The 15,138-nt window shown below is 42.9% G+C and overlaps 2 protein-coding genes across 2 annotated transcripts; both read left to right on the top strand.

Moving 5' to 3' along the window:
* The first annotated feature begins 3,595 nt into the window (after positions 1-3,595).
* EAE98_004689 (uncharacterized protein) lies at positions 3,596-7,295 on the top strand. Its single transcript, XM_038952309.1, has 3 exons — positions 3,596-5,068; positions 5,127-5,409; positions 5,465-7,295. Exons 1-3 carry the CDS (start codon positions 4,493-4,495, stop codon positions 6,559-6,561), a joined length of 1,956 nt encoding a protein of 651 aa, XP_038810959.1. The 5' UTR covers positions 3,596-4,492; the 3' UTR covers positions 6,562-7,295.
* A 6,442-nt stretch (positions 7,296-13,737) lies between these two features.
* On the top strand, positions 13,738-14,925 carry EAE98_004690 (uncharacterized protein; the record flags this gene model as incomplete). Its single annotated transcript, XM_038952310.1, has 2 exons — positions 13,738-14,827; positions 14,882-14,925. The coding sequence occupies 2 exons, from the start codon at positions 13,738-13,740 to the stop codon at positions 14,923-14,925; spliced, it is 1,134 nt and encodes a 377-aa protein (XP_038810960.1).
* Positions 14,926-15,138: the final 213 nt, after the last annotated feature.

The raw sequence follows: 15,138 nt of genomic DNA on the forward strand, positions 1-15,138 counted from the left end.
CATTTCGCCCTTCCTTGTTATGTGTTTCTCCACAAACTTTGACGGTAGGTAGGTAGGTAGGGTTCTATCATCTATGGAAGCACCGCCCAACGGCTAAGTACGAAAGAAAAGAACCCAGAACCAACTACGACGATGGGTTGTGGGAACGGAATTTAGTAAATCGAAGTCCACAATTCAATAATCACACCCTCAACCGGGATCGACACCGATGGCTATAATAATTTAGTTAATTTTATCCATTCCATTCTCTGCCGGAAATTGTTGGAATGGAATGGTGGATGAACCAACGGCTTAAATTTTTGAAAGCTGCATTTCCCCTTGAAAAAGGAGTGTTTCGAACAAAGATCATCAGTTCAGCTAATAACAATGCAGCAAGCTACGTATATTTACTTTTTGCTTTCTAGGGTGTGTATATAGAATAATGATTATTTTACATGGCTTGCTTGTATAGTAAGCAATATATATGATTGAGCGTCCGCATGTCGTATACACCAGTCAATGCCCAGCTGACGAACCGGATGATGAGGATCCAATCATTGGTGTGGGATTGAGTGATTAGATTGGTGAACGGGGGCGGCGTCCATCGGACTTGGGAAGAATCTGAGAAGTTCAGCCACAAAAAGTGTAAGTCTCTCCCAGAATCACGGGTCAATTTTGGGAAAATGTGCCGATGGATGATCATGGAAAAGTCTCATCTTCATTCACACAGCCTGACTGACTGTGACTGATACAACACAGAAGAAGTCAGGCCATAGGTGGCCCCCCCTGTAGGAGGGTACTTGCGGATCATGTTTGATATATTTGACTCAGTGACTGGTAGGAACTTTGCTTATGCTACTGCCTCAGCAGGGCCTGCCTTGCTTACGTAGAGGGAAGGAAACCTTTCTCGATATCATTTTGGGGCAGGCGAGCGAAGGAAAAATGTGATTGTGCCAAAGAAGAAAAGAGAGATCCTAAAATTTGACACCAATCATATGAGGGAGAGGCGGTGGAACGTCAATATCTGCAGCCTGGAAGACGGAACCGAATCCCCTCACCCCTCATCGATGATATCGCATCGATTTGATTATTCAGGATCCCGAGCGTCGTTGTCAATTGCATACGAAGTGAGTACATACGAGTAGACGGTCTGCATTATTGCCTAGGAGGCTAGGACTCAAGAGGGGGCTTTGAGATTTGTATGGAGAAACGAGCTTCGACGAAGCGCCTTTTCTCGCTTGGCCACTGAAGAGGAAAGCTTCGTAGCTTGAAAGTAATCCTATCCTATCTCGATTATCCTAGAAACACTTCATCTCCTTGGTCCATTCTTGCCGTGTTGTGCTTTCGTACCGATGCTATGGCAATCGAAAATGGTAGGTTTGATTAGACCTCATAGTCAGATGGAACATGAAGCGTAACGCTAGGTGTCAACGAATGATTGTCAATAGTGGCACACTGCTGATACATCGACATATTTCCCAAACAATCACCAATCGAATTCAACCACCAAAATCCTCACTTCCACTAGTATTTTGATCAATTATGATCACTTCTTTCATCCTTACACTCCACCCCTTCTCCTCCTCCGTGTACTAACAGATTTAGACGACCTAGCACCATGTCTATCTTCATAACATTCCCTTACATTTTATTACTGCACAAGCACAAGTCTCATCTCAAGGACCAATCACGAGGGAGTATTCGCAGCACACGAATGGTAGTCAATGCTTCTGCATTACGGAGTATGTACTCTTACGCCGGGCTTCTAGCACTGCAACTGGCAAGGCTTTGATCATTCACACATCCGTATTGGCCGTGGTACCGTCATATCACAAGAAGGGAAAACAGAGAGACTGGCGCGTACGCATTGATAATCCTAGTTTGTCTCTCTGTTTTGGCCTTCCTTTCCCTGGCAAGACTGAATAGGCAAGACTCTGCCTTTCTATGTGCGTGCCAGCAACATTCAATTTCTACTGCACCGCTTTCCACTGTTCCACGCGCTACGCTCCACCACAAAAGAAAAGCATCAGCGTGAAAGTGTTGCAAACATCCCCGCTCCCTATCGTGTTGCCCAGGTGCCCTCGTCAGATTGGTAGCTCATGGATTATGTGTGCAGCACTCCTTGTATGTAATTCGATATACTTCGTAGTTCAAATTTCACATAGTATCTTGCCTCTCCCAACGAGGCATGCACATGTATTAGTGAATGAATGCTTCGGATCATTCGGTGCTGTTGTCATTTACCTTTGTGAGGAAGAATGGGTTCAAATGAAATACGAAGCCCGAAGGAGTAATAATTAATCTATCGAGCTAAAAATCAGCCCCAATCTGTCGGTTGGAATTCTAGTCAATTTTATAGATCAACTTATCGATTTGCCAAATGGAAAGGGAAAAGGCCAGTTTGATAAAATGTCAGTCAATCCATTTCCATCCCAAAGGCCAAGAGCTGCATATCTCCCCAGACACGAACAGAACACTAGGTCTGGACCCGACCACTTCTTTAGATGTAATTCATTCAATATATGTTGCCACTTTAAAGCTAGGAAGCCAGCTTGCTTGTAGCCAATCAAACAGGCCACCTCAGGTGAAAAAGAAGACCAAACATATGCGAGGCAATCAAAAGGCAATGATGCGGAGCAAAGAAGATAGAGTAGAGAAGGCGTAACCGATACATTATTCATCTGTGAGTGAGTGTGATTCAAAGACCGTCAGAGCCAGCCTCAATGGAAAGATTTAGACACATTTTTTATATTCAGACCCTCCCGAGCCTCCCTTCCACCTTCAACCCAGACCAATTTCATTATTCATTCCATCGAAGAAAAACAGGATTAGCTTGCTTTTTTTTTGATATATGATACCTACCTACATACATACATACATACCTCCCTACACACATACATACACACACACACACACACATACCGGTACACAACTGGCTGGCCTTCGTTTCGCGTCGCCTTCCATGTTGAAAAGCTTGGAAAGTTGTTTTCTCACACAAACTCCTTCTCGTCCTAAGCCCATCCATCGAATTCATATCATATACACGTTTGATAGGTGGCCCTTTGTATCCCTGCACACAATCCCCGAAATCCTAATTATCATCATCATTCTTATATAATCCTGGCCGATTGATAACTTTTTTACACTTTTTCTTACATTGCACTAGCTGGGAGGCTAGCAGCCCTAGTACCAAGCCCTTTCTTTCCTAATGCGCATAGGTACTAGCTTGGTATTATTTATTGTGTCTAACAGACAGACTAATTTGGAATCTCGTAGGAAAAGGATCCTTCCTTTCTTCCTTTCTTTCGTTGCATCCATCTTGTTTCTTCTTGCAGGCACGCAGGCAGGCAGGCCGGTGCAATGGCTTTGGAAGAGGAGAGAAAAAAAAAGTCCTTCTAAAACAAATAAATTGATTTTATTTTATCATTTATCCCAGTCATACGTCGACCTAGGTTTGAAGTGGTGTGTTTTCTCAAACTATCTTATCCACATTCACTCAACTACTCCTCTCGCACACTCTCCCTCTCTCCTTGTACCTGGCTCTTTGCCTGTGACATCAATGAATGCTTCAATCAGCCTCCACTTTCTTCTAGTACCATACTCTCAATTCCATATTTCCATATTTCCATTTCCATTTCCATTTTCATAACCATAACCCTTTGTCTCTCGTACCATACCAGACAAGATCAATCTCCATACCAATGATACTATAATCATTGCGTATCCGTATCTAATACAGATTCAACCCTAGTTGATTCTTTTACATATCGGTCGGTATTGTACCTAGGTATCATTCCGATATTTCACATTATTCGTTCCTTCTTTCATAGTCTCTTCTCTCTTGATCCAACGTCTCCAATTTTATATCCATACATTATTTGTTATAATTGTTTCCCATTACTTCATTCATACCATCAGGAAGCTCAGATTCCTAACATCTCTCTCACATACCTCCCAGCTCCTAAGACACTTTTTCTCTATCTCTCTTACTTTTCCTGGCTTGAGATATATTCATCAAGCCAAAGTTCAATATTGTGTTCCTTGTCTTCTGCTACTCTCAAAGTTTCGACCCGTTTAGGAAAGTTTCCTCAATATCAACCGACTCCTTCCTCATTGAAGAAAGATCAATTCACTTCATACACTACTCTACTCAGAATTACTCTACACTCCACAGATCGGCAGCGGCCTACTAACTATCTTCTCGGTTTCGTTCATATCAAAATATCTAATAGTACGTTGAATCTCTGTACGACGGGATTAGACGAACTTTCCATGGCTTCGCGGATAGCCCAATCTTAGCTTTGATAGTTCGTCTTCACCTTCGACTACCACTGGTAAAACTCATAGAAACACATAACGCGTGTCGAGAATCACTTGAAGATAGTTGCCATCCGATCTGGAATTCGAATCCCACACATACCACCTTATTTCGAATCTTCTCTGAGCAGCAACCCTTAATCCTTCGAGAAAAAGCAATCCCTCTTCGAAAGTCAACATACACGTTCATTCCCAAATGCATCAGACTTCAGTTAGACCGGCTCCGTTCAGTTTTCTTTTACCTCCTACACCACAGACTCCCTTTGGAATCGATCGTCGGAAGGACATTGGTTTTCCCCTAACACTTCCACAAATAAATCAGTCAAGATATATAGAAGCTCCGGTCAGAGTTGGGCTTCGAACACCACCCGAAGACGATATGCACGCAACGTATCCAACTTCTCAATATCAAAACTACAAGAGTCGGCAGAATGAAGATTACCCGGCGTCAATCAATGTTGGCAGAATGAACGATTACGATGGACCAGCCTGTCATTCGCGAAAGCCTTCGTTAATCCCCCAAGCGCCGGGAGCTCACATTAATAGTGCGATAAAAAACTCAGAGACCTTGCAACCTGAGTCGTCTTATAACTGGCCTCCAGTGAAGGAAAACCATCAATCTCAAGCTACTGCCCTGTCTACATTGGAGTCTGAATCCACTCGAAAGCCGCAAGCCAAAAAGCCATCAACTACAGATACTATTCACCCCAGTTTGCAAATCCCAAAATCAATAAATGACAGCGGTGGGAGTTTAGCCGAATTTGCAGCTCAGGTAATTCATAACTCTTAATGATTCTACTCCGATCACGTTCAAGATCTGACTTTTCTAGATTACCTGTTTGTTCTGGTTTGAGTCCACCGATACTCTGAAGAGGGCGGAAAACTCGTGGGTGGGATCAACGACAACAGAAAGGCTCCGTCCAGAAGCTTTCCCATCGGTTGGGTTCACAAAATGGGTTGTTACGATTCTCATGACTACGCAGGTGTCACAAAATGTCATCTTGTTGGCACTACTTTTCATCTACCGTCTGAAATCCATTAACCCAGCAGTCAAGGGACGAAGTGGAAGCGAATACAGGCTCTTAACGGTTGCATTAATGTTGGGCAACAAATGTGAGTGGACCTGATTTTTTATGGAGTGTGAAAATTCTTGCTTACAAAAAATTAGTCCTTGATGACAATACATATACAAACAAGACATGGGCTGAAGTTTCGGGAATTTCCGTCACTGAAATCCATATCATGGAAGTCGAATTTTTGAGCAACATGCGCTACAGTTTACTCGCAACCGAAGAGGAGTGGAAGGAATGGCAACAAAAGCTTGGAAAATTTTGGAGTTTTTGTGATAGGGCAACAAAATTATCACCTCCACCCATGTACCAACCTACCCTCCCTTCACCTCCTGCATCGATGCAAGCTTCGCCTCCCACACGAACAAGTCAATACACATCCTCAGTTGGATCGAATAATCTCACCCCACAGTGGCCTGCTAGTAATAGTGTCGCTCAGTTGGTATCGCCCTTGACGACTATTTCGACTCCTTCAGACCAAGATTTCCGCCTGCATTCAAGGAAGAGAAGTTTCCCGGATGATGTTGAAGAACCGGTGGCAAAGCGTGTATCCAGGTCAACTACCTCAACGCCCAGTGACCTTGGGAATTTTAACATGGCTCCTAGACCTCGTTTACCGCCAGTACCTAACTTAACGATCTCGACAAGTCAAGCAATGAATGGGTACAACGGTCTCCCTAGCTTTTCTCAGAACGCGCCACTCTTACCTCCTTTGCATGGCAGTCGAGCCATGTCCACAGTCTACCCAACCACTCCAACTTATCCACCACCTATTTTGAATCACGCCTCTACTGGAAGTCAATCTAGTGGGTCCCAAATCACTACTTATCAACACGGTAATCAAAGTTTTGGAACACCATCTCGCCAACGTAGTCCTCATTCAGCCGTTCAGGAACTACTTGCAACCGTGCCTTCTCCGCTCAATGCGTCCTTTCCCGGAAACACTGGTCACATTTCACCATCTGTATTCTATCAACAGCGGAACTCACCTTATAAGCCTATTCGTCACGTGAACACTCTCCTCTATCCACCACCCACTGCTTCCATGCACGATTATAATGTAAACACAAATCATATACATTATCAGCCATTGGGTAAGAGACATGATTACCGATCAGGTGTGGTGCCTGGATACGGTCATCAATCTACCAACCAATGGCCTGTACTACCTCAACCCAATTTTCACGGAGTATAAACTCCAATTTCGTCAACTGATACTAGCTGTGTCGAATTATTTTCATTGTTTCTAGAAACAAAAAAGAGTCGAACTTGCCCTTGGAAGAAAGGGAATTCGCATGATATGAGCATTTTAGCCGGGGCGTTTGTTTATCGTTTTTTTTATCGTTTTTTTCTTAGGGGTCAGCGAGGCTTCATTGCATATTTATTAGCAAGCAGCTGTTATACCATTATTTGCATGCATTAAGACGGGTGTTTGGGAGTCCCTTAAATAGGGGGACATTGTATTTTTTAGTCGGACATTTTTGACGTTTTCTTCTCATGAAGAATGAATTCGTGATTGGCAAGATGATATTCTGATCTATGGGATTATGTTAGATCGGTGGAGGGTTATGATTAATACAAGAAGGGATCAATGGTATTTAAGCGGAAGGGCAGAATGTATTGGGAACATCCTCTCATGGAACAGAAGGCTTGTTTGAAGAGATGGATTGGTGAAGGAAATCTAGAGCATTGTAGCTCGATTGATACATTGGCCTGGAATATCCTTACCATACAGTTCACTTAATGGATAGGTTCGGTCAGATATACGACACATAACTTGTGCGTTGCTTTACTGGTTTATTCTAGTGTGTGTGATGCACAACTTCGCCTGCTGGATATTGTGCGTCCTAGCAACTTGGGGATGATCAAGAGAAGAGAGAAATATAATTGAAATAAATATTGATACCCCCCAAAATTCGTCGCATATTCTGTTTGACTTTGCGTGTGTTGTGTGTGGTGTCTGCAATCGACTATTGTCTCTGATACATGTGTGGAATTGACAAAGTACCTTGTGCTGTGTGCACCCAGGGAATACGTATGTTTATTCGAGAACGCCTGAGGAAGCGTCGCTCTGGGTTTGAGGGTGGATCTGGATATGGATATGGATATGGATATAGGTTGCCGTTCTTCTTAATCTTGTTCTTGGGCTTGCCCAGGTGCGCTTAACTTTCGAATGAGTGAGTGAATCTTGGGAAACGTGCGAGAGATACCCGTGACTTGCTTGAGATATCCATATGTTTTGTCATGCTGCTCCAGCTGTTGTGGGTGAGTCAGAGGTCGGAGGGGAAGGTGGTGCCACCGGTGGATGGGGTGGGGTGGGGTGGGGTGGCTTGTAATGCTGAGAGTGTTTAGGTGCCCGGGTGAATTATTATTTATGTCTCATGGGGTGGGTTGATCTTTCATCTTTCATCTTTCGTGTCGGATTGTCTGATTGTCTGATTGTCGCGAGGGATGGGGATTGGGATTGGGATTGGGATGGGGATTGGGATTGGGATGGGGATTGGGATTGGGATTGGGATTGGGATTGGGATGAGGATTGGGATGAGGAGTTTCTCATCTCATCTTAGATTGGGATCGTGACTTGTGAGGAAGACGGAATTTGGGTAAGGTTATGGTGCATTGTTGATAGCTGGCTAGCTAGCTAGCTAGCTAGCTGGTTGTGTTGGATAGCGATGGTTAGGAGGAATCTAGGATGGGATGTGGATGTGGATGGATATGGGTATTTGGGTGTTTGGGTGTTTGAATTTTTGAATATGCGAAATTGTGTGTGTGGTTATTCTCAAATTGTACTACTGTGCCTTGTGGGGAGAAATGCTTGGAAGGGTGGGGGTTTTGTATTCTATGGTGTATGGTATATAGTATATAATGTGTGGTATGTGGTGTATAATATGTAGTATATAGTGTATAATGTATGATGTATAGTGTGTGGTGTGTGGTGTATAGTGTATAGTATGTAGTATATAGTATATAGTATATGATATGTAGTGTGTGGTATATGGTGTGTGGTGTATAGTATATAGTGTGTAATATATAGTGTATGATATGTGGTGTATAATATATAATGTATGGTGTGTAGTGTATAATGTATAATGTGTGGTGTGTGGATTGGGATAGCGAATGGTGAATGGTGTATAGAAAAGAAGGAAAAGAAGGAAAAGAAGAAATAGAACTTCACGCAACCAATCTTTAGGATTGAGAAAGCTATCAATTGATGAATGCGATAAAGAAAAACTTTCCTTTCCCACGCAAAGACCGCGCAGATATGGATGTGGAAAGGAGTGTTGATATCGATATGAGGGTTACGGTGCGTGCTGCTGCTACTTATCTTGTACGTACGTACGTCACCTAGGAAGATGGTGATATATCTGCTGAGTGTTTGGACCGGAGTAGAAATTGTCTTTCTTTATATTTGATGTATGTTTGTGCGTGCATGCGTGAACTTGAGGTTTCCCAGGGGATAGAGGGATGTGCGGAGCTGGGAATAGAACGAACAGTAACTGGAGAATGAATGTATTTTCAATGTATCATATACTGTTCTGTAGAGCTGCTGGGATGCGAGTTTCCTATTGCGTAATATTTGGGGTGGACGCGTGGTTTTCATTCAAGAGCGGCGCTTGGTGGGACGAGGGATGTGTGAGAGATCTGTGGTGTGTTTTCTGAGATGATGGGTTGGGTTGGGTTGTGTTGGCTTGTTTGTTTGTTCTGTTGGTTATGGATGGTATGATTTGTACTTACTTGTACTCTTCATCAACTTCGTAGACTCATGCAAAAGATTATATCATACTATCATACATATCACATCCCTATCGCACAATACACCCCTTTAATACCTCAAGACTCATATAATTAGACGAAGAAAGAAACCCCGATCAAGCTTCGAAATTCTTTCCTGGAACTAGCGATTAGATCGTAAGCATCAAATCGATATACGCTTGCAAGAAATGCGCGAATGGGAGTTAAGAAGACTAGGATCTGTGTATTGAAGATGAGTATCATTGACTCTGGCTCGGGAACAGCGAGTGGGATTGGAAAGTCGGGGATTTGGTGTTTGATGGATTTGGCATGCTTTGGTTTGTAGCTGTGATTTTATTGTCGGTGTGACTTGTAGCGCTCGAATTATGAGATATAAGTAGAAGTAGATCTGGAGTGAAAGAGAGCGCAGTGGGGTATGGTTGGTGATGAAGTGTGTGGAGTGAAGGATATATGCGAGATATTTGTTAATCTTAATATTGACTACATTGCTTTCCTATGTATTGATTCAATATGCGAAAATATACACGCATGCATGCGTGCCACAACGGATTTACGCCACGGTTTTGGCAAGAATGAATGTGTACTTGCAGCTTGATATGCAAACATTTTCATACACATTCACCTACAAGCTACTGCCTAAGGATCTCTTTCCCCTCAGTCATTTGATATAACACCACCTGACAGAGTAATCTCATTATCATGCTGTTGTGATGCTCCATAATTTGGTATGGGAATTTATATTTTGTCGTACAATGTATAGTAGATAGATATATACTCCGGAATTACCCTTGATTTAGTACAGGGTGCATGCACAGGCTTCTCTTGTTCTTCCTGCTAACAAGTGATAGTTCTATAAAGTAGAACAAAAAGTATATGTATGCTGCATACTTGGAATGAGATGAGCGAGAAACTGTACTTAATCAGGCCTGCGTGTGCTGAAAAGTTATACCTGACTTCACAGCCTTAATAGTGATTGTCGGTTGCGACTTAGTGAAATGTGTTGCATCAAATTAACATGGTCCATTGTCGAGAAAATTTCGAATATGGCCTACTAGAGCTTCTCATCGCATGGACTTCCATGGGATATAGATCATCATTGCTGTAGATTGATATTCTTAAGCTTGGTCTGATGCTGTTCAAAGAAAGTACTGGGGGAGCATTGCCATTTTCCACCATTCTTACTATTTTCTCCCAGTCATGTTGAAAGCGTGCAGTCTTACTTAGGATCTAAACACCATAAACTTACATGAATAAGATAGGACAGGTAGCCTCGCCATGATAGCCTGCGTGTGAAAGAATCAGGGAGAATGAGAATACAGTGAAAGCATGGATCGCTTGATACATGACAGCTGAAATTGAAGGATAAGAAGCGGGAACCCGAGTCAGGCTGCAGCGAGAGTAAGAAAGCTGATGAGCCTCCTTTGCCTTAAATAGAAAAATACAGCTTTGATATTGTTCTCCTGGCTTACATGACTCTTACAGCAAAATCAGCGAACGCTACCAATCCATGCATCAATATCTAACCGAGTGCGTATCTTCATCCCAAAAACAGATTATTCTCCATGATACGATCCGTCCATTGCCAAGTAAGATGGCGTGTAGTACTAAAGGCTGAAAATAGATTATCGGGATCAAATGGATATTCTCCGAGCCCCAGGAATCGGTGAGGTGGCTTGAGGAGATGACCTTGATTGTAGTTTCAGATGTATGTTTGAGGTTAGTGGGTCTGTCAACCTGTTCGTGATGGATCGACGATATCTCTGTATGGACCGGTATCACATTGAGGGGTCGTCGTGCGAATGAGATTTATCGGCTGTAAAGCCGGGTCGGGGAGGAATCAAATGGGATGGCGTGGTAAGCATGCGGTATGGAGATAGAGAGGATGGTGAGGTTTAGAATGCGGAGACGAAGATGTGAGCTCGCGATTGGATAGATGTTGTTTTGTTGAGATAGCGAGACGCAAAGCATGCTCACGTATATTGAATGAGGGGTCGTACATGCGAACGCATAGAAAGGTAGCTAAAGTGAGTAATATATACGAAGAAGGTCAGTGCATAATCTTCTGTGTATCAAAAACACCTGCACTTTGGTATTATATGCAGACATTGACGAAGATTGGATGGAACGTCTGTGTTTGCATATCCGATTTATCCCATAACCCACCCGCAAGCGCAACTCATCCGCCTTTCACAGACTCCCGAGACTGTCAGACCCGTCGAGTCTTGGAAAATTAAGCTTTGGATTAAGTTTGTTTCAAGATGGTGTGTTCAGATTGTATTTTCTGGTTTGAGTAGAAAGATATATTACGATGTGCGATTTTGGGAGATGTGATGAAGTCATCAAGGCGATCAACGTTTTCCATCTCCAGGTTGAGTGCGATTGGCCGGTTACCCCTGGATCACCCCTTGTGAGAGATGCAGAAATAACTTCAAATAAGTCTAGAGCATGTCGGTATATCAACGGCACAATACCACCTTTGATAATGAGGGATGAGGGATGAGGGATAAAGGATAATGATTGTTACTTGGCTCGGGGCTTGATGGGGATGTGAATGTGCGTGCTTGTCTCTTAAAGACATATATTAATATAATATAATTTATAAGTTTCGAGTATCTTGCCTTCCTGACTGACTGGTTAGATCCTCCGAATGGTTACGCGGCTTGCAAAGTTTATGCGTATGTTGGTTCTGCATGTCGACGTAAGTATTCAGGACGAAACTTCTCGTGAGTGGAGGGAATATATACTTTGACTTTGATAGGAAGGAGAGGAGAGTTCGAGTGAAGGAGCGGAGAAAACGTGGTCTGAATATTGGTTGGAGACGCCGCGTTTCTTTGGTGGAGATGGGGATGGGGATGGATGTCGATGATAGATTAAGCACATGTAAAGTATGTTCGTGGTAGTATCATTTTCCTTGCATTGCATTGGTTGGAAGATTTTGAGGGATTTCCTCCGTTTGTGACTGGATGGAGAGGAGAGAAAAGCTGAAACAGAGTCCGGCTTGATCGAGTAGGTAGCAACTTTGATATGTAGATAATAGATAGTAGATAGTAGGTAGTAGGTAGTAAGTAGATAGTAGATAGATAGATCATAGGATCCAATGATCTGATAGTATTATGGTTATACGGAGTAGCCATCCATAGCCATAGTCATGGATAGTCATAGTCATAGTCATCAATGTAAGCTCCTCCACATTGAGATACAGGAACAGATCCTCTGTATCTCATAATTCGTTGACTCTGCCTGCCTGCCTTGACCTCATTCTTGAACTCTCCTCGCCTGCTAATGATGAGTCGTGATAATGGAATAATGGAATAATGGCTTACCTAGACGATACAACAATACAATAATACCATACGATGATGAAACGGTCAGTCAAAAGTTATCTCTTCACAGCCTCCCATCCATCATCGCATTGCGTATTCCAACGATTCCCTGGCTTCTCTTGCTCTATTTTTGGTTTCGGCTTTGGATTCTTTCTCCTCTTCTCTTCTCCCATTTCCTCCACTATTTCCTCCGCTTCCCAGCATTTCCCAGCACTTCCCAGCACTTCCCAGCACTTCCCAGCACTTCCTTCCCAGCACTTCCTAGCACTTCCTAGCACTTCCCAGCACTTCCTTGGCTTCGTACGATTATCGACAGGGATGATTCGTCACTGAATTCGGCCCATTCCTACCGTTTTAGTGTCAAAGTCTTCACGACGCATACAGTAAGACTCGCACCACAGGCCTGATATCGCCATGGTTGGTTGTAATATTCATGATAAGCTTGCCTCTCAGGAAAGAATCACCCAATCCAATTCAATCCGATGGACGAATGAGATGATTAAATAGAGAGAAGACAAAAGGACAAGAAGACAAGAAGACAAAAAGACCGAGAGGATTAAAACATTCTCTACCAACTACTCTCTCGACTCCGTACTTAGGTACTTCAAGGACTTTTGGTTAGACGAGCAACGATCAAAGAGAAAGAGAGAAAAAAAGATCACTTGGGACTCATTTTATTACGCAAAAGATCAACAATCATAAGAGGTCGATCAATGACAGTGCAAAAGTATACCTCTACCTCTACCATACTCTACGATATACCTACCTAGTATTGTACCGATTTATTCATTTGGAATAAGTGTCTGCCAATTGACTTTCGAAACTTGGTACGAGAAATATATATCTACTTTTCACTCCCCCCCTCCTCCCCCCCAAAACCCATCTTTTTACCCATTCATTCTCTTACTCCTTTTCATACAATCCACTCAAAGTCTGTCCTTTACTCTCAAGTTAAAAATATCTTTTCTACCTTACTCCAGCTTGATTGTCGAATCGAGGCTCATCTTCTTTTTTTTTCAATCACTTCTAGTCTCATATCAAACGCTAGCTATCTGTTGGTTCCGCAATCCATTATCAAACACGCCTATGTGCGTTACCATCTTGGCATTGAATTGACTGCCCAAAAATTTCCTAGAGTCCGGCCGGCCTATTCAGCGACCAGATCCTCTGGACGAGAACATTTCACCATACGGTAAAAGACAATTCTCGGGACAAAGGACGAATTCGTTCGGATAGTCGAGATATTGTGTATCGATTTTACTCGGCAGATACAAATTCTGCCAATTTGCGCAAAGATGTTGACCTTCAGGAGAGCTTTGATAGCTGCGGCTTTCTTCCTTACCATGATATTTCTGGTAACACGAACGCACAATCAACCTACATCAAACAACATATTATTACAAGATACGAGTATACCAAAAGCAGGAGAGAAGGAGGAAGCGGATTCGGAAAAAAAGCCAGGCTCATCAGCCTCGACAAATGCGGTTCCATCTACACCCAAAAAGAATACTCAAGTCCCCCAAACACTATTACAAGATTTGTCAAGAGCGCCTTTACGAGAAAAGCTCGCATATCAATTTCCATACGACGTAGAGACGAAGTTTCCGGCATACATTTGGCAGACGTGGAAATACACACCAGCATCTGGAGAGTTTGGGGAAGCCTTTCGTCCTGCGGAAGCAAGTTGGTCGGAAAAGCACCCGGGATTCGTACACGAAGTCATCACCGACGAAGTCGCAGTCCATTTGCTAAAGCATCTATATGCTTCTGTGCCAGAAGTTTTAGAGGCTTACAATTCCTTACCTATGCCAGTTTTGAAAGCTGATTTCTTCCGTTACCTAATTCTGCTGGCCAGAGGTGGAATTTACTCCGATATTGATACCCACGCATTGAAACCTGCCCCGGAATGGCTTCCCGAGAGTGTGCCACGCGAAGCTATTGGATTAGTAGTTGGCATTGAGGCAGATCCAGATCGTCCAGATTGGCAAGAATGGTACTCTAGAAGAATTCAGTTTTGTCAATGGACAATTCAAGCAAAGCCTGGACATCCTGTGCTCCGCGAGATCGTTGCCAATATTACTGAACAGACTTTGGACATGAAGAAACGTGGAACTCTCAAGAAATTTGATGATAAGAATGTTGTAACATTCACCGGCCCCGCTTTGTGGACAGATACTATTTTCGACTTTTTGAACGATGAGAAATATTTTGACATGACGACAAGCAAGGGAAACATCACATGGAGAGATTTCACAGGCATTGTATCAGCAAAGAAGGTTGGTGATGTGGTTGTCTTGCCTATTACGAGTTTCAGTCCTGGAGTTGGACAAATGAATGCAAACGATTATGATGATCCTATGGCTTTTGTGAAGCACGACTTCGAAGGTTTGTCTGGAAGATCTCTCTATGATAAGCGCATCAACTAACCTGATCATTTAGGGTCGTGGAAGCCTGAGAACGAACGACATGTCGGGGCGAATTAAATCAATATTCGCTTCCCGACGACAGATACTTTTCCTTACAAAAAATCATGAGCACATTGCACATACAATAGTCGATTTTGAGCGAGCATCGAATGCATGAGTGGCACACTGACGAGCACAATGGGAGGCTTTTCTTTTCTTTTTTTTGTTTGATGGGAAAACATAGAATGGTTGTCCTTTAAAAAAAAATACCTCTGCGTTTGCTTTTATTCT

Source organism: Botrytis deweyae, assembly GCF_014898535.1.
Source record: "Botrytis deweyae strain B1 chromosome Unknown BDEW_009, whole genome shotgun sequence".
NCBI lineage: Eukaryota > Fungi > Ascomycota > Leotiomycetes > Helotiales > Sclerotiniaceae > Botrytis > Botrytis deweyae.